General features: G+C 43.6%; 1 protein-coding gene across 1 annotated transcript in view; it reads left to right on the top strand.

The window, feature by feature from the left end:
- Positions 1-22,061, top strand: part of LOC311216333 (olfactory receptor 14C36-like) — a gene marked incomplete at both ends in the record, with an annotated part of 60,411 nt that extends 38,350 nt beyond the window's left edge. The window contains one exon of the mRNA XM_084297877.1: positions 21,929-22,061. Coding sequence (XP_084154003.1) covers positions 21,929-22,061 — 133 coding nt within the window. The remainder of the gene's footprint in view (positions 1-21,928) is intronic.
- Positions 22,062-23,051: the final 990 nt, after the last annotated feature.

Raw genomic sequence — 23,051 nt, forward strand, 5'->3', positions numbered from 1 at the left:
TTTTCTTTTAGACAGCACCACAACAATCTGGATGTTGTACATGTCGACATTTTCCACACCCAGTTTTACAGTGAGGCTGTTGCTAGCAGCTCAGGAAGCTGGGCGGTGTTGCTAATAAACATCTCTTTGTGGAAAGAAATGCTGCTCATGTCACTGGGATCCAGAAAGTAGTTCTCATTGCCTCCTAAGACTGTGTGCTCCCAGTAGATGGCTCTGTATCAGACTGCATGTCGGCTACTTTTTGTAGCCGCCTTCTAAATTATATTAGTAAGGCAACCAAGGTTTGGGGCTTCTGTTTCTTTTGTTTTCACATGGACATACACAACTTGTGCTGTTGCAGTATGTGCAATAAAAGCATTAACATTCAGAAAACACTTCATTTGCACGGTGATGTGGTTTTAACTAGAAAAAATGAACAGATTTGGTGTTTTTACTTTTAGGCAGGAAATCCATTTTCTTGTTTGGCATCACTACCTTAAAATATTTTTACCTTTAGTGGAAACGTTTGAGAGCCATACAAGTAAGGACAGACATGTTACACGACTGAATACTGATGTGTCCCTTAAGAGGGACTTTTCCTTTCTTTGTTATGCGATGATTGTGGCTGTGGCCATATAGCTACGGTGTCTAGCCACTGCCTGAATATATCCTTCCCATCTTCTGACTAGAGTTCTCCGAATACTGATAATCTGAAAGGGTGCACAGAGAAATTCCTTATGTGAAAGGATGCTTGCCACTCTGTTCACGCAGTTTCATTTCATGGGGCAGTCAGATGGCTATGTAGCTATGTATTAAGAGGTTATTGTACGTGTTTTAGTTTTCTTACCCAAGCTTTCCTTTTCACTAGCTGATCCGAAATGCTCAGAAGACAGCACCAAGCACAATTTATGTCCCAGATATCCATTTATGGTGGGACAACGCTGGACCTGCCTTGAAACTTACTTTTCTAACTCTACTACGTAACATTCCAGCATTTTCGCCAGTTTTGCTGCTTGCTCCATCTGATGTACGTCACTCAGATCTCCCAGAAGAGGTATTTGTCAATACTTTCCTTACTATTTCTTCAGTGTCTTGTAATTTATGAATGCTTTCAGCATCAAAATGCTGTGCTTTCTTAAATGCATGCTGTTATTACTCAGGCACCCTAACAAATCACTTAAAATTTGCTTAGAGAAAAAGATACTGTGAAAGCATCTGCTTAAGGTTTTTTCTGAGTCAAGCAGGTGACTTTCACCCCCCTTCTCACACATGCAAATAATAAATTAATACAATAATTCTGGTGGCTACAAAGTGGTTCAGTCAAGAATATGCAGTGCTTGAAATGACAAGAGGATGTTTTTACTGAAGAGATTTCTTCTGACAGTCTGCCATTCCATGCTATGTTGGGTAAACTGCTAATAATGCAATTTAGTAGAGAATTGAAACACTTTGATTAAAAAAAAATAAGTAAATCAGTTTCTTTCTTCATATAGGCCAAAGCTTTCCAAGCTGGAAAGCTGAGTTCCAATTTCTGCTAAAGTAACTTTGGAATCAAATTCTAGTTGTATTCCTAAATAAACTGTAGTAAAAGTAGGTGCAGAACTTCATTGACTTCTGAGAGTTTACATTAAGGGAAGGTGCCCAAAACAGGACCACGCTGTTCTCATTCTGATGATTTGGTCTCAGTCACTGGGGGAAGAGAACGGGTCTTACCTAGACGTGTTTATTATCAACTGCTTTGAAAGTGCTTGAGTTCCCACAGAAGTTTTTGTACAGGCTGTAAATTCCTTCTAAAATAAGTAGTGAAATTCCTCACCTACCTTTTAATACTAGAACTTGAAAATGGAGGAAGACGTAGAGGTACTAGCTACTTCAGACACCTTTTGGTAGAGAAATAAAAACTCAGCAAAAAGCCCTCACTTGTCTGCTGAAGCCTTTCTCTTCCCTCGATAGCCATAAAGGTTCTAAGTAAAGGATGCAGCAAGGCAAGTAAATACAAAGGAGGCGCTGTTGGATGTGGTGAAAGCCATTACTTTACCAGTGTAGCGTACAATCCCTTCAGTGAGCTTTAATTCTACAGGTGATTCTTAAAGGTGATATTTGAATTTGCCGTGCCAGCCTGTGAAAATGTAGCCTTTTAAGGCCAGGAAGATAACTTTTTTCAGTTTGTGTTCTTCAGGTTATTCTTAATTTGAAAAGGTACTCGTCTTTTTGGAATAGAAGATGAGTTTTTTGTGGCCTTATATCTGAAATGTCTCTCCTCCTTCTGCTTTAGATCCAAAAATTATTTAATAAGGAATTTGGAGAAGTGTGCAATATTGAGTTGCCTGGTAGGGCAGAGAGAGCATCTTTTTTTGAGGACCTAATTCTAAATGAAGTGGCTAAGCCTCCTGTAAAGAAAAGAGGTGAGGAGGATAGGAGAAGTACATCTAAAACTTTCCTATCGAAGTTACTAGCTCTTTGGGCTTTGCTTTGGTGGTCATTTTCTGTCAGTAATTTGTCGTATGCTTGTATTTGAGTACTGTAAATTGGCTAATTCTTCCTGATGAATTGAAGTTGATTGGACATTGGAAGTCGTGCCTGTAGCACCACCAGCTGAGCCTCAGAAGCCACAAGAGGAAGAAGTAGGGATGCTGGAGGAGGAAGAGGAGGATACCTTGCGTGACCTTAGAATTTTCTTGAGGGACGTTACTCACAGACTTGCCACTGACAGACGTTTCAGGGAATTTGCAAAGCCCTTTGACCCACAGAAGGTAAAGTAGTGCTGATCTGTGTGTGTCTGTAACTTCTCAGTGTTCGTACTTCTCAGCGTTTTGGGGAAGGTTCAACTTTGTTTTTAGGGCTGCACTGTTAGGATTTTGCAAGAAGCAGAGGCAGTGCTTTTACTTCTGCTGACTCTCAAATGTGTCTTATGGGATTATTCGCTGAAAGCCCTGGTTTCATTCTAAAAAGCCAGTCCAAATGCCAACACAGTTTGCTCGTGAAAAAGCTTTGATATGTAGGCGTGTCACAGCACTGAAAAGCACAGAGATCTTTCCTTATAATTACAAACAGTATTTACAGGACTACTTGAGTGAAGTCTGAAGCCCTTTCTTGGACTGTCAGTTCCTGTGGGAACAGGAATGGGAGCAGCAGTTTGTAAAAATAAGTTTTGAGATCCTGTTCTCTGTTTCATCTGGAACTCCTCAATAGGAATCAACCATAAGTGCAGTGTGTTTTCTTTTTCCTCCAATTGGCTGCTTAGATGCCTTTTTCTTCTTAATTGATGAGATAAGCCTAAACTAGGGGCGTATATTTCAAAGACAGATGTAACTTGAATATACCTGCGGATCAGCAAAGTCGTCTTCATGTGGGCCTCCACTGGCTTTTCTTCCCCTTTTTTCCTAGGTTCTTGAGCTGTGAAAAATCTAGACAGATACATATGTCCTCATCTGAACTGGTCATTAGTCTCCTCTTCTGGTCTGAGGGAAGAAATGAGCACCTCAGGGCCCAGTTATCTCATTCTAAAGTAGATGCCTGCAATAGGTACTTCACAGGTGCAATTCATGCACCTTTTCCTCAATGTCGACAACAAAGAGAATGCCGGATGGCTTGCTCAGCTTGCACTGTTGTGATTTTCTGAAGCAAAGTGAAATGAATCTCCCACCCTCAGTGTTTCTTCTCTACCATGCACGTGCTTCTGACCTCCCTACTTCTTGTTGTCCTCTCGTGGCCGCGCTAATGAAAAATGAAAGAGCCCTTCCATTTCTGAGAAGCAAACTGGTAAATTTCAGCATCTTCTGATGCATCGCAAATGTTCAGAGTTTTTAGGAAGTCGTTTATTTAAAGTCTTCAGAATAATTTTGGTAGACAGTGTGCAAGGTTAAGAAAACCTCTGAATGCTTGTATTTGATCTGCAGGTACCTGACTATGCCACAAGGATTAAAGAGCCGATGGATCTTTCAACAGTTCTGACTCAAATTGACTCGCGCCAGTACCTCGCTGCCGGAGACTAGCTGAAGGACATCGATCTAATCTGTAACAATGCCTTAGAGTACTACCCGGATCAAAGATCTACAGGTGAGGATGTGCTTTTTAGCCCTAGTTTAAAAAATCTGTCGAACGTATAGATGGATAAATGCTGTGTGCGGACAATAGACTTCGGATGGATTAGATGATTTTGGACGTCCACAGAGTACATCTCTTACCACATTGTAAATATTTTATCATTTTGCTACTTGGGCATGGAATTGTGATATAAGTGTTCCCCAGGAACTTGTGTTTTTGTTTTAATTAACTTCGATGTTGTTATGCTGAAAATATTCACTGAGAGAACCTTTCGGAACCAAGCTATGAAGAAAGCAATTTTCTTCTGTGATCAAAACAGTTTCATTGGTTGGTAGACAACATTCAGTTAAAGTGTGTAAAATTTCAGATCGTCACAGCGCCTATGTTTTGCAAGACACTGCATATTCAATGGTGAGGAACGAAATGGATACAGAGTTTAGACGACTTTGTGAACAAATTAAAGAATCTCGTGAGAAAAGAGGTACGTGCTTTAACGCTAAGGATTTGAAGACTTGTCTCTGCATTTGTAACTGAAAATGCACGACGAAGATCTTTGGTATCTATTCTTTCTTGCAAGGTCGCACCTCTGCAGCGCGTGCTCCATGCGACAACTCCAAGTCACCACAGCAGAACCCTGCTACTGAAGACGAGAAACCAGATGAAGAGAGTAATGAAAATGAGGAGATGCCAGCGGCACCTGTAGATGCCAGTACACCCATTTCTAATGGCAAGTTGCATTTTATTCAGCTGCTCTTGTCATTCATACCTTCTCCGTTCTTGAGGCGCAACAGGTGTCTCTGATGCCTGGCTCTTTATGGCAGAGGTAGTTTGTTTTCAAATCGACTTCCAAATGGGAGAGAGAAATCCAGAGGTCATTCATTCAATATAGTGATGAATTAAAGTTCAAAGAAAGTTGGTTCATTTGATGTACTCTTACTGGAACTTCATTTTGTAAACAGAACGACCCCCCACTCAAGGATATCACAGCTTCCCTCCCGTACTAAAAATGATAGTACTCACCCTTGTAGGAGCAGCAATGTGAAGAAGGTCAAGGGCAGTAAGAAGGGTTCGAAGCTTTGATATAACAAGCCTTACACTTTTTTTGACAGAGCTCCTAATAAGCATCTTTAGCAAGGTCTGGAGATGGGAGAAAAACTCAAACTAGATTTTAATTCTAGGATGTATAATGTCAAGCTTGACTGTTCCTCTGAACAGTCAATTGAATTTAATTTTTTTTAATTTAAATTAATTAGTTTAGTTTTTTTAATTTAAATTCAACTGAATTTAAAGTTTTGAATTTAAATTCCAATTGAATTTATTGAAAAAATTCCAATTGAATTTAATGTTTTGTTGTTGTAGTTTTTCACGAAACACTAAGTTTATGTGAAAGGTTTTGCTGCAATATCTTTTTGCCAAGGATATTAAGCTTAAGTTATCCACAAGAAAACGGTGGGGAGAGGGAAGCTTTAGTTTTGAAAGCTTTTTTTTTTTTTTTTTTTTTTTTTTTTTCTCTCCAGGTTTTTCTTGAGCACAGCAGCGTTTCAGTGTCTGCCTGCCATTAGTTGCCCCACTACCAAGTCAGGAGGGTCAATTAAACTTGCGTGAGGCAGAATTTCTTTATCTGAATCTACGTGGTTCACATAAATATATTCTTGTTTCCTTCTTTCCCTAGGATTATTCTTCTCCCAGTATTGAATGTTTCAACGGACACTGTTTAAGATCAATGAGCAAAAGCATCCTGCGGTGTTCAGTCTCCAGCTTTGAAGAAAGTATGGCGATACTGAGGGGAAATGTCAAGAGAAGACGCTTTTCAAGGTACTGTATTTCTATATGTTCAATCTCTGTTCGATTTGTAGATTGAAAAGCAAGAGAGAAAGCATGTGCAGTGAGTTGTGGCCTGATAAACCTCCGGCTAAAATCAGCAGAGGCCTAAGAGCATGCTGATGGTGTACCAGTACCTTAAAACTAGAATCCCTCTTCTCAGTGAAAGTCTTCCGCTTTTCTAAAAAAAACATGTTTTTTTCCCCAACCCCTTTGAGGTGTTGTTGTGGTTTAACCCGGCCGGCAGCTAAACACCACACAGCCCTTCTGCAACCCTCCCACCTCCCTCTCTGGGATGGGGGAGAGAAACGGGAAAGTGAAGCCTGCGAGTTGAGATAAAGGCAGTTTATTAAGACAGGAAAATAATAATGGTGATGATGATGATGATAGTACTGCTACTAGTAATGTGTACAAAACAAGTGATGTACAATGCAGTTGCTCACTACCCGCTGACCAGTGCCCAGCGTAACCCCTAGCAGCCCGGCTGCCCCGCCCTATCCATGGTGCAGCGTGTTGCCATAAGGCATAGAATTCTTTGGCCAGTTGGGGTCGGCCATCCTGAGTCTGTCCCCTCGCAGCTGTTGCTGTGCGCCAATTCTGATCGCTAGTAGGACAGTGAGACACCGAAAGGTCCTTGGCTTGTTGTAAGTACTGCTCTGCAGCAATCGAAACATCAGGGTGGTATCAGCACTCTTCTAAACATCCTTTCACACATTCTAAGCCAAAACATAGCAACCTACCCGCTACTAGGAGGAGAACTAACTCTGTCCTAACTGAAACCAGGACATGTATCTTTTCCACTTGGGTGCTATTGCTCATAATTTTGAGAATTCAACATGAGCAAGCTAGGAAATGTGGGTACATACAGAACCGCGTGTATATGGTACGCAACAGACTTGGGATGTGGATTCTGCGTGAGGCCTACAGGCTTCTCTTTGTATACCATGGAGCATTGGCTTGTAAACATGGTGAAATTTCCCATCCTTGATGGGTCTAATACAACAAGTCTTTTCTCCCTTCTCTGCCCGGTCCTCTTTCTTAATGTAGGCAGTTGAGAAAGCCAAAATTGGAACGAAAAAAAGAATATAACACAGGTAAGTGGCTGTAAGTCCCCGGGATACCTATTTGCGCTGGTTACTGAAGAGGATGGCACTTGGTCACTCCATGGCTTTCATTTGGCCCCAAAGCCTTCTGTAGTCAGCTGAATTCACTCCTCAGTGACTTTTCTGTGAAGAGAGGTAGGTGCAAATAGGAGATTTTATGAATTCCTTGGGGAGGGAGCAGTGTGAATTGCAGCTTGGTAGGCACAAAGCAAACTGTTCTAATTGTGCAAAGGAAATCGATACTTGATAAGTTCAAACTTAGTTTTATAGCTGGCAAGCACAAAAGTAAACCTTAGCTGTGATCCTAGCAGCACAGTGGTGTAGCTCTTCCCTTCCCCTTGTCCTCTTGGCTCTTTTAATGACAGTGCAAGCAACAAACCTGTGCCAAAGGGTGCTGTATGGCAAACAATGGGCAGGCTTTTTTCTAAAAAGCACGAGTTTGAGTTATCTGGTGTTTGGGTGTTTCTCTTGAAACGATTCTTCCCTCCTTGAGCTGTTAGATCCTAATGCAGGAAATGGAAGTGCTGCATGCATAAACAGAGTAATCAAACATACACCTCTTAGGAAGAGGCTTGCAATGTCATAGTGTTTGTTTTGAGCACTGTTAGATACAGTTTGACATGACTGGAGTGAAAACACCTTAGAGAAAGGTGTTGATTGTTCTCACTTTTCCAAGACAGAAATAACTGGAGTAGATTTCCCTCCTGCATGGAACAAAAGTTGCACGTTTGTTTTTGTCTGGCTAGCTTTCAGTCTCTTTAAAAATTTCCCTACAGGTCCCAGTTTTAAGTAGACAGTTTAAACGTGCAGAGCGATGAAGAAGTGGAATGCAGTGGTTGTGACACCAACTTCTGATCTGAAATGTAAAGAAAACTCAATCCACTTCAGGGTGCCTTTTTTGTTTGTCTGTTTCCATTTTACAAGAGCAACGGTGAAATAAGGAGAATCCCATCTTCACTGTTTCAAAATCCTTTGTTTCTGCGTTTCAGTCACCAGAACATTGAGGAGTAGAGCTGGTGCAAAAACTGTGAGACGAGTCCACGGAGAAAACAGGGACGTGGAGCTGCGCCGCAGCTGTAGAGTCGGACACAGTCGGTACTCGACTACTAACTCGTCCATTCTATTTGACAAACTTATGACAAAGTAAGTCATCTTTTCTTGCAGACCTCTTAGAATGATCTTTCTTAGCAAGTCTTTGCACTATGGCATGATGTTGGCCTCGACTTGCTCTTTATTTTGACAGCAAAGAGGTATGGCTGCTCCTGGCATTTCCTTCATGTTTACAGGGAGACACCGTTACCTGGCTAGATAAACAGATTTTCTTGAAGGTGCTATTTCAGCATATAAGAATTGATTTAAAAAACAACAACAAAAGTGCTTCATGGCTTGCTAGTTTTGTAATCTCACATTTCTCCAGGAATACTTGATTTGCTGCATTTCACCATTACACTCGTCAGCGCCGCTGATTCTGGTTTATCACTATTTGCATTGCAAATCTCCTTGTCCAAAGCTTAAACTGATGTATGCACTGCTTGAAAACAAAACCTGAAGTGGCAGAGCAGTAGACTCAAGTCATTATGTTAGCCGCTGTGTAACCATACTGCTTTCCAAACATAAGATGTCCAGCTTATTTTGTTTCTATGAAGAGTTTAAACGGCTCCCGTTAAGCAAAGATGTCCCCACACTGATACTATTAAGCAAGGATTCCACCTCCTTTGGCTGAGGTCTGCTCCCTTACTCACATTCGAACATTCATCCAAGTAGCCTGCAATTCCACACTCTCGGGGGAAAGTCCATAGAATAGAAAAGGTTCCTCCAGTCTCTTCCTCAGCCTTTTTTTGAAGCATGCAATAAAGCAAAACATTCACAGGCTGCCCTTCCATGCAAAACAAGGCAAATTAGTAAGACAGGAGCCACAAAACTGATTGTCCTTTAAAGTTAAAATGAGATTTGAAATAGATCGAGTTAGCAAGTGTTGTAAGTCTGTAGCTAAGTCTGGTTTTGCCAATGCAGCACAATTCCCTATCACGTCGCCAGAGCTGCTTCTGTAGCTCCAAGAAGCAAAACTGCTTTGAAAAAATACAGTGTCATCAAAGCATTCGTTGGCTCAGTAGGCACGGCTCAGGTTCAACAAGTTTGTGAAAAAATGAGTACTAACAGAAGCAGCAGGGTCCAAAGAAACACTTTATGTCCCCACTGCGAAATGAGGGGCTTTACCTTGAGTGTTATGCACACTGTCAATAGAAAAGCACTGTAACAGAATCTGCCACGGCAGTTTGCATGTTACTGAAAGACCATCAGAGTGGGACTGCAGCAAGATCATTGCGAAGTTGCAAAAAAAACATGTGGGGGTGGGAGTTTAGTTGCGTTAGATAACACAATCTTAGATAAAGATTTTGGTCTTAACGTAAAAGTAAGGATGTCTACTGATCTCTTCAACTCCAACAACTGAAGCCCAAGTCTGAAAAATCGCCTTTAAGAATGCAAAGAAAATATTTAACTCTTCTGTATGTTCATACTTTGCTATCAAGCAAAGGAATGAATGCTGATGCCTTAACTATGTAGGGCTGTAGCTTACAGAGAGACTACACCTTCCTGTTTTTTTCCCTTTAAAAACGTTAAATGCATGTGAAATTATTTGGGGGTGTTTTCACATGCAAAGCCGAATGCAGTGCATGCAAGCCCTGTCATCTTCTTCCTCTAGTAGTGTCGCGTTAAGGGGTGTAGCCGATTGACCGTCATGGGTCCCGTCGGATTCAGGGTGCTGAACTATCACGGTCACGGATTCACCAACAACGCAGTACGGCCTCGCTCTAGTCGCATTCAAGGAGAACTCTCACAGCTAGGAAGAATGCAATTAAGTGCAATTTCTTACGGCGACAGGTACACAGGTTCTTTGGATTGTCAGTGATAAATTCACCGTCTGCAAAAGCAAGCTAGCATGCATGAAATGCACAGGTACACAGCCTAGGTATTAAGACATTAAAAAGCATCAAAACTCTAGAGATTTCTAAGATTCCACAGAGACGCCTGGTATAAGCAAGCGTTCAGATCTTACCCCACGGCGTCCCAATGGAGTGGGGGTGGGGGAGTGAGAGGCTCAGCCTGTCGAGTGATGTCAGAAGGAATCCTTCCTGATAGTATCTTCCCTAACATCCCCTTTCTCTTAAAGCAAGTGATATTATTTTCTATCTTTAAGGTGGAGCTTGAGTGACTCTAGTCATGCATATCTTGGTTGTGCTTGGTAGAAATGATCTCACTTGCGTTTAAAGGTACAGGCTCTGAGAAATTCCGAGGGCGTGCTCAGTGAGGGGTGGTTGCACCTTGGAGGCGGGTAGCTTTTGGGATGGAGGTGTGCTTATGATGCCTAGTCGCTTAAGGCAATTACTCCACAAGTAGTAACTTAGTGTTGATTTAACTACAGCATATCTAAAACACAAGAAGGATGTTAGTATGGAAGAAGCCGATGAAACCAGTCCTTAAATCTTACTACTTATTGTGCGTGAGCAGACTGGCGTGAGTTTTAGCTATACTGGCAAATATCAAACCACACCTGTGTCGTCCCAAAGCTGGGAAAAAAAACAAAAACAAAAACAAAAACAAAAACAAGGAAATGTTGAAGCAAATAGGGAGGCCTGTAGCTTGTGCAGTCTTTTAGCTGAGAAAATAAAGAAGGAGAGAGACAGGTAGCCTTGAGCTAGCAGAAGCAAGGAAGAGAAGGGCTAAAAGGGAAAAAACAGGAAGCAGAACACCAGCTCCAGACTGACCTATAGTAACCTTTTTCTCATTAAGGGTCATTAGCACATTAAAAATCACACCTGTCAAAATGCTAATCTATGCTAATGTGGGATTCGGTGTGTGTCCCCCCTCTCCTGTTCCCCCTCCCCCCCGGTATTCCTCTGTAATGCACAAGCTCAGTGGAGATAAGTTAGGTGAGCTGTAATAACCAATCCAAAGGAGCCAAAGAGAGAGTTTTCACAAGTTTCCTGTGTATAAATGACGGTGATTCGAGTCAGAGGTGTGCTTGCTTTGCGAAAGATGGCCAAGTGCCTGACTCTGCAGCGTTCTATAAGTAATTATATAATTAAAAGACCTTCGTGTGCATTCCGACTCTGGGTGCTTATTGGCACGGTGCACTCTGCACGAACCTGTGGACAACATCTGTACTCAGTGTCATGCCTACAGACAACCATTTACTGTTGGGACCTGCATATTTTTCTGTGCATTCAACACAACCCCTTTGGCACAACTAGTTAACCACGTAGCTGCCAGTCCACCACTCAGTTGCACTTGTGAAGAGGAAAAGCTATTTCCGTCTACTGTAGGAGCACATCCTCTAAATGCAAGCTTCACTCAGCTGGTCATTTACTGCAGGACAAGATTTGAAAACTGTTGAGTTCTGGGTTTCCTGCTTACAGGAAAAATTAAGTGCTAGATCGCCCTCTACTCCGCTTTGTCTGCTGCATTTAATGGAGATTAAACTGATTTCGTTTGCTCCTCCGTTTATGGACAATGAGCTGAAGGAACAGGTACAGCACATTAGCCTGGAATGCCTTCCCTCCCAGCCAAAGTAAACTGGAGCTGTAACTAAAACAAGCAGAAGCAAGGCTTCCGTGTTTTCAGCTGAATAAAGTTCCAACAAAATCATCCTCTGGGATTTGAAGCTTACTTCACATGACATGCCAACGACTCTTTTCCCTCCATTGTAAAGCGGATCCCTGCTGTTAGTTGCTCTAGAAGCAAAGGAATCGTCGGTTTGGTTAACAAATAGCCGCTTCTGCAAACGAGAAGTGTTGTGCTCTCTCTTCCCTTTGAATGACTCCACACTTCTCATCAGCTACTGGATTGCTGACCTAGAATCAGAGAACATCCCAAGGTGGAAAGGACTCCCAATAATCACCAAGTCCAACTCGTGGCTCCACACAGGACCACCCCAAACTGAGACCCGATGTCTGAGAGCATTGTTCAACACTTGTTGACCTCCGTCAGGCTCGGTGCCATGAGCAGTGCCCTGGGCAGCTGTCTCAGTAGCCAGCCACCCCCTCAGCGCAGCACCTGAGGCGCACGGGGCTCGGCGGGGCGGCCCGGGAGGGGAGGACGGCGGGGCGAAGTGGCAGCTCCCTCAGAGCCGTCTCCCCGCCGCCTCGGCCGCATGTCGGGGCTTTTTCGTGTCGGGGCTTTTTCGTGTTGCGCCCTCGGGCTCTCGCCGTGGGTGAGATGCTGCTCCCCAGCGCGGACCCCTTGCGCACGGGGCCTGCCCGCGGCGGCGGCGGGAGGGAAACCCCAACCCCAAAGCCCTCCCGGCAGGGAGAGCTCGGGGTGAGGGCCGATCCGGCACCGACAGTAAACACACGCCGGAGGAAACGCTCTGGTTTTAGCCGTGAGCAGCGCGGCCAGAAAAGGCGTCACGCTGGAGCTCCGAGTTCGGCGGCGTTCCGAGGCCGTTGTGGCGGTTGTGGAGACGGCCCCGGCTGAGGTGGCTGCTGCTGTCGCTGCTGTCCCCTCTGTCCCTGCTGTTGCTGCTGTTCCCGGACCTTGGAGACCCCCGGCGGCTCCCTGTGCCAGGCCCTGTGGCCCCGGGGAGCTGCCCGCCGCCTCGTCGGCCAGCCCGGCAGCAATCCTGCCAGCACAGAATAGCCCACTGCGTTTCAGGGTAAAGTGACGATTAATTTCTATTTCCTGGCCTGGGTGCTGCTTTCTTCTTTAAGGAAGCTTCAAGGTTAAAGGTTCAACTCAGTTATGTCAGGGTTCAACTCCGTTTCGTGAAGGGGCTCTTGTACGAAAGCTTAAGCTGGGATTGACTCTCTGCTAAGCGGAGGCCAAACGTGGACCTACTGAGAAGCAGGTCCTAAGTGATAACATTTTCTAAAGAGACTGCTAAACACATCTGAACAGTGCTGCTGCAGAACTCTGAATGGGGGGATAGCAACTGTCTTAACTGATCTGGAATCTTGAATTTACTTTTCAATGGACAAGAGGTGTGTCTCTCAAGGCAAACAAAGAGAGGAGTAACACCCTCTCTTGTCACTCATGTCAACATAAATTTATGCTCAGAGCGTAGGTGTAGGAACAGCATCGGTATGTATATGGAACATCGGGAGAGGAAGCTCTATCGGTATTTACAGTTTTTCTACTATCTTGCCAGAGAGACGTCATCTCCAAATGAGAAATGGATGTATTTTGAAACAGTGGTGGTGGATCGGATTTCTTCTTTCTAGTGTTAATATTTGCTCTTGAATCGTACTTAATACCTGGTAACACCTCAATCAGTTGTCAAAAATAAACTTAAAAATGTGTAAGGCTTATCTCATTGGTCAGTATAAAGATCAAGGTCTTCCCTTCCCTTCCCTTCCCTTCCCTTCCCTTCCCTTCCCTTCCCTTCCCTTCCCTTCCCTTCCCTTCCCTTCCCTTCCCTTCCCTTCCCTTCCCTTCCCTTTTTTCTTTTTTTCTTCTTTTCTCCTTTCCTTTCCTTTCCTTTCCTTTCCTTTCCTTTCCTTTCCTTTCCTTTCCTTTCCTTTCCTTTCCTTTCCTTTCCTTTCCTTTCCTTTCCTTTCCTTTCCTTTCCTTTCCTTTCCTTTCCTTTCCTTTCCTTTCCTTTCCTTTCCTTTCCTTTCCTTTCCTTTCCTTTCCTTTCCTTTCCTTTCCTTTCCCCCCAGTATTGTTTTTCTGTTCTCCTTCTCACTGCAGTCTTGATTTTGTTTCTTGTCCCTTAAGTATGTTTCCAATGTGTTGCTGAAACATTTTCCCTTTCAATCCTAAAAAAGGAGCTGTCACTGGTGAAGATCGGAGCTTATCCCTGAGCCCAGGAGCTGTCACCTTAGTCTTCCAATCGGACAAGGACGACTTCATTTCTCATGTAAATGCATTTGTCAGGTTTGCGTATTGTTTTTTCAGGAATGGAAAGTGTGTATAGAATGGATTTAAAATCAATTTTAAATGTAAAACGTCAGGGCAAAAAAGTTCTAATTACAACCTCTGCACACAATTTGCCAGCTGTGGGACTAGGAGTTTTCTTATTTACTGTGTTTTGTTTAACGTGTCTGAAGTTTAATGGACAGCAATCAAGGCGTGCTAGAAATCTGAAAGCACTTTATGCTTTGTTCTCTCCGTCATTTTGGTATAACAAACTAGCTTATGTTTTAAACCCTCCATGAGGTTAGTGGTTTCCCTGAAGGTAACAAGTCCCTGTGTGCTACAGTAAGACAGTAACAAAACATGAAGTATAGAAGTTCATCCTGTCATTATTCAGCTTCTGCCTATGGACAGACAACTACGCTTATTTAAAGCGGTATCACCTTGAAACCTAATCAGCATTTTAAAAAGGACTTTGTAGCAGTTATTGGCTTTTGTCCTGGAGGGCTGAGGTTTGTTTTGTTTTGTTTTACATTCAGCATTTCCATTTCTAGCTTACATTCCCCTGTTGTTTTGCATGAGGAAAACGTGCAACTTTAGAAAGGAGAACGGAAAGAGCTGCTTTTTAGTCTAACTTTTCAGTTTTTCGTAGGAGTTTTAAATGTGGTAGGAGTAAAACACCAGAAGTACTGCTGCCAAAGTTATATTCAAACTCGTCTTTCTTGGAGAAGCAGAAGAAGCCCAGGGAGAAATAAATTTGCAAACATGCTCTTCATGCTCTCCTTTCCCAAGATTTCTCTGAGATATAGCCCATCCTCTGTGGGTTTTGAGGTATATGGTTCCCAGGAGTGAAAAGGAGGGCCAAACATCTCTCCTCTTGGATCTCAACATGCCAGGGCTTTAGTGTACTGCCACTTACGGCTCCGCTTTTTCACCTGGAAAAAGCAACCGCATGATGTAGACTGAGGAGCCCTCACAAATTAACTTGCCATCACCAAGTGACGCCCAGAAAAGGTGTATTTAAAAGCTAGGCTCATTATAGAATCACAACAAACCCCTCATGACTGGTGCAGTAGACAGTGAGGTAGAGGGCGAGCCCTGGAAAGACAGAAGAAAAGTAGCAGTGAGTTCTGGGTACCTTTGTGCAGACGAAACAGAAAAACGCAGGCAGTGAAGTAATAGTGTTCCGTTACTAATGCCAGCAATAGATAATTGCAACAATTATCTATTAGATCATAGGTACTAATTAACAGATAGTTGCGCAACTCCGGAAATCAATAAATAACTGATTCCCCTCAGAGAATGTCTTCTACATTTTTACATTAAAAAGACTCCAGAGTTGTAATGGATTAAAATCCTACGGAAGTGAAAGAAATGGCATCGGCCACTAGTTCTGCAGAAGCGAAAAGTAATACTGATAGAGTTTAGATGGAAATTTTCACTTTGTGTGTTTAGTTTGGGGATTCTTTTTAAATCATTCATACCAGCGATTTAGTTCTTAAGGCTGTTTCTTTGAGATTAAGTGACAGGACTTCTGTTACTCTTTTCTTCTTGGAATGCTTCCTGATATTCTTACGTCAACCAGAACTTCTGTCTCTGTTGCAGATGTGAACAATGACCGTAGCTAAGAAGCCCAAATCTTCAAAGCCTAAAAAGCCCTCTTCAAGGCGGTCTGGCAAATCCAAGAAACCAAGTACTAAAATACTGATGTCACGCACCGCCAACTGGGGCCGGATAGTGCCTGCAGAAGATTCAAGCCAAGTCTCTGTGGCCCAAGGACGTGGAGGTGCTATTTACTGTAGATCATCTGAAAAATCTAAGGCTTTTGCCCCAAGAGATCTAAGTAAGTGTGCGTTTTATCCTGCCTCCATTGTCTTCAAAGCAAAAGTAGAAAATGCAGTTCTTACTTGTTGCACTGATAGAGAAGGGGACTACTGTGAACAAAGACTTCAAAAGCGAATCCCCTAAGGCAACTGAAGTGACTGATGTTACAGAAATTAATTTTGATATATTTACAGTCAACAGAGAAATATGGGGAGCTTTTTGTAATGCACAGATTCCTCCATGTCTTTTCTGTTTTGCAAAGAAAAGTGTTTGATTGTTGCTATTCACAGCTTCCATTTTTCACAGGTTTTTTGAAGGATAACATTGCTCAGGAAAAGATCTGGTATCTGTAGGGGTACCGTCATTCCTAGTTCCTAGTTTTTACGTTTTTACCGTATAATTTCAAGTCTAAGTTTGTGGTTTAAGTTATAATAAGGAAAAAAACAGTAGTTGAGTTAATCAGGTTAAAGATTATAGATGGAGAGGAACTTGGCATTAGGTGCTACAAACAGAATGGCAGTTAGCCTTGCCTTAGAAAAATTAAAATGGTTGACTAAAGTTGTTTGTTTTTTTTTTTTTTTTTCCCAAAACATTGTGTTGACCAGCCAATTTGAATTTGGTGGTATTAAAGCTGTCTGCAATAAGTTTTTCTGGTTTGGATTGTAGCTAGCCCCTCTAGGTGCTCCTGCAGAATAGTATTTTTTTAAATACCTTTCTTAGAAACAAACAAACAAGATCTCTTTTTAAATTTAACTTTCTTGCAGTCGTTAATGATGGAATTGCTCCGCCACAGAGCCTTCTTTTTCCACCTGAGAAGATTTGTATGGATTGGCGAGAAACACAAAGTGTTGGAGTTGGCCTGTACAATCTTGGCAACACATGTTTTCTTAATGCTACTCTACAGTGTTTGACCTACACACCCCCACTTGCCAATTACATGCTTTCTCTTGAGCACAGCCAGTCATGTGAGTACTTTCTAACAGTATTTTGAATCTGTTGGATAGCTCTGAAGGTGAAAGAACAGCAGTGATTCTGTGAGATAAGCTTATTTGCCTGATTTTACCTGTAGAAGCTGGCTTTGAGCACTGTATTAGCAGTGGGCTCCGAATAGCATATGGAGTGCAATTAATGCACCATGGTTTATTTATTTAGTTATTTGTTTGTTTGTTTGTTTATTAAAGGATCATTTATTGCTTCATGGGAATAATGAAGTGCATTGGACAGTAATGCATTTAGTAGTAATTTTAGAGAGTAATACATTTTGCAGCCTGTGGAGTTCACATTCCTGTCAGCCTTTACAACTGCGACTTTGCAGTAGTCTTTTAGATTTCTCATCACAAAATGCATTTGAATACAGGCTTAGTGGATATTTTTATTCTGTAAAGTTGTGTGAAATGAAATGTTACAAGACTGTTGGGACATTGGCATCTTGGGAGAATAGAATGTAGCAAGGAGAGTGGATATTGTATCTATAGTTTAAATTGTACTTAGATGTTTGTAGTTGTGGATATTTCGCTGGACTGGGATGCTTTGTTCTTTCACTCTTCAGGTCGTGAACAAGATTTTTGCATGATGTGCACGATGGAGACTCACATTAACCAGGCCCTGCGTTGCACTGTTGATGCCATCGAGCCTACGCATGTTATCAGTAATCTCAGTCGTAAGTGGCTTCAGATGTGTTTCTTTTCGATAGCTTGTAATCTTCAAATAATTATTTGATGTGTCTAAGTGGTTTTAACACTCAAATGAAGAGAGATTTTAGAAATACAAGAATGATTTCATTTTTAAATGAGGTCAATACTATCATCTTCTTATTTAGGAATAGGACAACATTTCCGTTTTGGCAGTCAAGAAGACGCACACGAGTTCTTGCGCTATACTGTTGATGCTATGCAGGAAGCGTGCTTGAACGGAAGCACCGAGTAAGCATAAACAAGTTCACTTTCATACATTCTCTAGCACCTTCTAGTCCTTTATTTACTCTCAAAAATGATCTCTAGCACCTTTTAGTGCCTTATTTACTATCAGCAACGAAAGTCTACATCATCCTTGGTTTTCATCAAACTCTTTGAAGAGTTAACTCTGTGCCTTAAATCTTCTGAGGTCTGATTATAATTTATTTCCAGATTGGACAGATCTTCTCAAGCTACCACCATCATTCATCAAATATTTGGAGGATTTCTAAGATCGAGAGGTACTTGAAAAAATATTCCTGTCCTTAGAACTGATCTGTGTCTTTTGTCGGTAGTAAAGCAGTCTGTAGTTTGTCTAAAGTAGTATCTGTCAACAACTTGAATTTGGACAGTTAGTCTCCTTCACATAATGTTAAGCATTTATATTTTGCTTCCAGTGAAGTGCTTGAATTGCAAAGCAGTTTCAGATACGTATGAGGCATTTCTTGATATCACTTTGGATATAAAGGTAAGATGTTTTCTAAATATAATTCATGATGTTTAAGTACATGCATAACTTTCTAAATTAAACTTGTTTAACTTAAAAAACCAAACCACATATAATGTTAAAACGTAAGAGCTTGGTGGTGCTAAGGAAGTGGATTGGACTTTGTCCTTCCGTGGAACCCATGTAAATAGTCTCCACATTTGCATTGGGTTTAAGGGGAAAGAATTCTCTTTCTGCAAAAATTATAATGCTGTCATACTTCTTTGTTGTTCTACCTCAATATACATCTAATTGTTAGACTGATGAATTTGTCCCCAGTATTGATGACAAAGCACACTATAGATGCTGTCTAGGCAACTGGAAAAGTATTTGTTCCAAAGTCAAATGCCTTCCAGGTGAGGTCAATGCTGAGCATGCTCTTTCTGCCTCCTTCTTCACAGTGCTCCTAGTAGATCGCTTGAGTATGTGTCCTGGTTTCAGTTAGAACAGAATTAATTTTCTTCCTAGTAGCTGGTGGAATGCTGTGTTTTGGCTTAGGATGAGAAGAGTGCTGATAACACCCCGATGTTTTAATTGTTGCAGAGCAGTGCTTATACCAAGCCAAGGACACCTCAGACTTTTGCTCTGTCCTGCCAACAGGCAGGCTGGGGGTGCAGTAAGAGCTGGGAGGGGACAGACCCAGGACAGGTGACCCGAACTAGCCAAAGGGGTATTCCATACCATCTGACGTCATGCTAAACAATAGATAGGGGTGGCTAGCCGGGGGGAGGGGGCCGGACTGCTCGGGGTTAAGCTGGGCATCGGTCAGCGGGTGGTGAGCAATTGCATTGTGCATCACTTGTTTGCACATATTATTATTAGTAGTACTATTATCATCATTGTATTATTATTATTATTATTATTATTATTATTATTATTATTATTATTATTATTATTATTATTATTATTATTATTTTCCTGTCTTATTAAACTGTCTTTATCTCAACTCACGGGCTTCACTTTCCATTTCTCTCCCCCGTCCCAGAGAGGGAGGGGGGAGGGTGAGCGAACGGCTGCGTGGTGTTTAGCTGCCAGCCGGGTTAAACCACGACAGTCTTTTTGGCGCCCAACGTGGGGCCCGAAAGGTTGAGATAACGGCAGATCTGACCAGAGTGTGTTAAACTAAAATTGGTATAAGTATTAGACCTGCTTAATAGTCACTTGTCATAATGCTGATTGCTTTAATCTCAACTCTGCTGTGCCCGTTTTCCAAATTGAGTATTATAGCACGTTATTTTCCGTATGTGCTCTCTGTCATGTTGTTTATCCTCTCTGGGCCCTGGTTTCAGACCATTATGGTACTGTGTGTTGTATCAGTGGCTTATGAGATGATGAAATATCTGGCCATGACTCTAACCTGGTATTTGTACTCAGTAACATCTTCGATTCTATACTTTGGAAACTGTATTTTGGAAACTATTAGCAATTATATCTGTTGCCTTTTTTCATTAGGGAGTCAATCTGTGGAGGGGAAAGGGGAAGATAATTTTTCTTGCTTGATCACTCTCCCTTTCTCCTTCACCACCCCTGTATCCTCCTTGATCACTCTCCCTTCCTCCTTCACCACCCTCTTATCCTCCAAGCTTATTACAATAGCTCTCCAAGATATTGAATAGCCTTGAGATACTCAGACCAGCATAGTCCTATTGTTCTGCCTCCTGAATGCACTTCAGGTTCTGCTTAAAGTTAAACAACTACTTAGGAAGCTCATCCAGAGATCTGCCCGGAGGCAGTATAGTTGTGGGTGGCAGGGAGTATGGGAGGATATGGGCAGGCATCTAGAGCAGTTGGCACCCCCAGTGTTTTGGAAATTCACCCCTGAACAAGTGCAAAATCCTCAAAAACTGGCAGAATGCTTGAATAAAAGGTGTCGCGATTCGGGAAGTTCCAAAGTAACACAAATCATTGTAACATGCTGGGGCCTGGCTCATGCCTATCGAGCTGCCATGGATACTGCTATCAACTTAGTGACAGACCCTGCGGCCACTCCAAGTCCCGTGACAGATCCAACGGCCACTGTGACCCCTACGGTGGACTCTGCAGCCGCTCCAGTCCCAGCTTCTGCAGATGCTCCAATCCCAGCTCCTGCAGCCACTCCAGTCCCAGTTCCTGCAGCCGCTCCAGTCCCAGCTCCTGAAGCTGCTCCAGTCCCAGCTCCTGCAGCCGCTCTAGTCCCAACTCCTGAAGCCGCTCCAGTCCCAGTTCCTGCAGCCGCTCCAGTCCCAGCTCCTGAAGCCGCCCCAGTCCCAGCTCCTGAAGCTGCCCCAGTCCCAGTTCCTGCAGCCGCTCCAGCTCCAGTTCCTGCAGCCGCTCCAGCTCTGGTTCCTGCAGCTGCTCCAGTCCCAGCTCCTGCAGCTGCTCCAGTCCCAGCTCCTGCAGCTGCTCCAGTTCCAGCTCCTGCAGCCGCTCCAGCTCCGGTTCCTGCAGCCGCTCCAGCTCCAGTTCCTGCAGCCGCTCCAGTTCAAGCTCCTGCAGCCGCACCAGTTCCAGCTCCTGCAGCTGCTCCAGCTCCGGTTCCTGCAGCTGCTTCAGCTCCTGCAGCCGCTCCAGCTCCTGTAGCTGGGTCAGAGAAACGAGCTGTAGCAGTGCAAGTTGACCCTGCAGAGGGTATTCCAACCTCTGTGGCAGACCCTACAACAAGGTCAGAGAAACGAGCAGTAGCAGTGCAAGCTGCCCCTGTAGAGAAGGTGAAAAAATGGTATAGAGATTCAGGTCGTTTAGAACGCAGAGAATCTTCTGCCAAATCTAGGTATAGAGACGACGGAGACGACGACGACGCTGGGCCATCAAGGGTTCAGGAGGAGGAAGACGAGGATGCCGAAAAATCAACAGTAACTACCCGAAGCCTAAACGAGCGTGAGTTACGAGATGTGCGAAAAGATTTTGGTCGCTGTATAGGTGAGCAGCTTGTCACCTGGCTGCTCCGATGCTGGGACACTGGAGCCAATTGTGTGGAATTAGATGGCAGGGAAGCCAAGCGACTGGGATCCCTTGCTAGAGACGCAGGCATTGACAAAGCAATTGCAGATGGAGCACAATCTCACAGCCTCTGGAGGCGTCTCCTCTCAGCTGTGAGGGAAAGGTATCCCTTCAAGGAAGAACTTTTATGTCTACCAGGCAAGTGGACCACTATGGAGAAGGGAATCCAGTACCTGAGGGAATTAGCCGTACGGGAAGTGATTTATGAGGATCCAGACCTCAGACAAACATCCACAGATCCAGATGAAGTCAGGCGTACACGACCCATGTGGCGGAAGTTTGTACGGAGTGCACCATCATCATATGCCAGCTCCTTGGCAATAATGGCCTGGAAAGAGGATGAGGAACCCACAGTGGATGAAGTGGCTAAACAACTCCGGCAGTACGAAGAAAGTCTCTCCTCTTCCTTACAGGCCTGCGTCTCAGCTGTGGAGAAACTTTCTGAAGAGTTCCACCAACTTAAAGAGAATCTATCTTCCTCCCCAACCTGAACCAACCAGTGTCCACCGACCAAAAGAGAACACTGTGGAGAAACTTTCTGAAAAGGTTCACCAACTTGAAGAGAGATTATTCTCCTCCGTACCTGTACAGAGCAGTGTCTCAGCTATCAGGGGTAGGCGTTCATCCACACAAGGAAGACGATATGGTGGGTACTCACCCCGTGCCACCCTGTGGTTTTACCTACGAGACCATGGAGAGGACATGAGAAAATGGGATGGAAAATTTACCGCGATCCTAGAGGCACGGGTACGTGAGTTGCAAAAGAAAACAATCATGAAAAAGGTATTCCTTGAAAAGTTTGCTGCTCCAACTTCCAGCAGGCAGTCCTTCAAACACAGAAACGAAGAAGATTCTGACCAGGATTAGGGGAGCCCTGCTTCCAGCCCTTCCCTGGACCTGGCGCTGGCAGTTCTGTACTCGGTGGTGCCTCCAGCAGCAAACCCCCTCATCTACAGCTTGAGGAACCAGGACCTCAAGGATGTAATGTGGAAACTGATGACTGAGTGTATTTCATAAGCCATAAGCTGACTGCATTTTTCTGAAAATCGCTCATAATGTTACTCATGATAGGCGAAGCCTGCTTTATATTCTTCTTTTGTGGTATTTTTTCCCCAGTTTTATTAGAATTGTGCTTCACCATTAAACCTCATTATTCATTGTGCCTGTGTATTTAAACCAATTTAACCCAATTATAATGACTCTAACTTGCTGAGGTGATCGGCTCCGGGGCAGACACCTTCTGCATAGGAGCGGGGGCCTGCAGGGTGCAGGGGTTTCCCTTCAGGAGCGCCCCCTCTGTAGTACGAAGGCAGCCCCTAGGGAGCCAATCAGGAGACCCTAGGGAGCTCGAGCAACCATGAATGCTGTGCACAGAGCAGGCAAACAAGGCATTAGGTGCCAGTCAGGGCATGTTGTGGCAGTCTGTGTGGCAGTTCATGCAAGCAGGGTGCTGCAGCGAGCTCCTGTGACAGACCGCTCATGGCAAACAGCAGAAGGCCACCTTCACACTTCCAGAAAGGAGGTGGAGACCCAAACTGAGCTTCCAAAAAAGTACTCAGCTGTCCAGGTGTCAGGCTGCAGGGAGTGCCAAAGCTTCACACTGCCATTGGGCCGCTGCAGGGACAGCAATTGAGTGAGATACGAGCAGGTGGAAGACCTGCTCTGCATGGTAGCTGAGCTATGAAAAGAGGTTGTAAAACTTATGAACATCTAGGATTCAGAGAGGGAGATAGACTGTTGATGCCCACCTCTGGCCTCTGTGGAACAAGAACAGGCACCAGGAATTCCCCAACACAAAGGGAATGCAGTATCCATCCCTCAACAGACACAAGGCAGAAGGATATGAATGAATGGAAACAAGTCCAGGCTCGAGGTGGCGGGCAAAACCCGCCTTCACCCATATGACACTATCAGGTAGACCTGAGCAACAGGTATAAGGCCTTGGAGGCTGAAAGGCAGTCGATGGATGGAAAAGGCTACAATCCCTCTCCACCAGAGATATTGCCA

Source organism: Netta rufina (assembly GCF_964035555.1).
Source record: "Netta rufina genome assembly, chromosome: 18".
Lineage (NCBI taxonomy): Eukaryota > Metazoa > Chordata > Aves > Anseriformes > Anatidae > Netta > Netta rufina.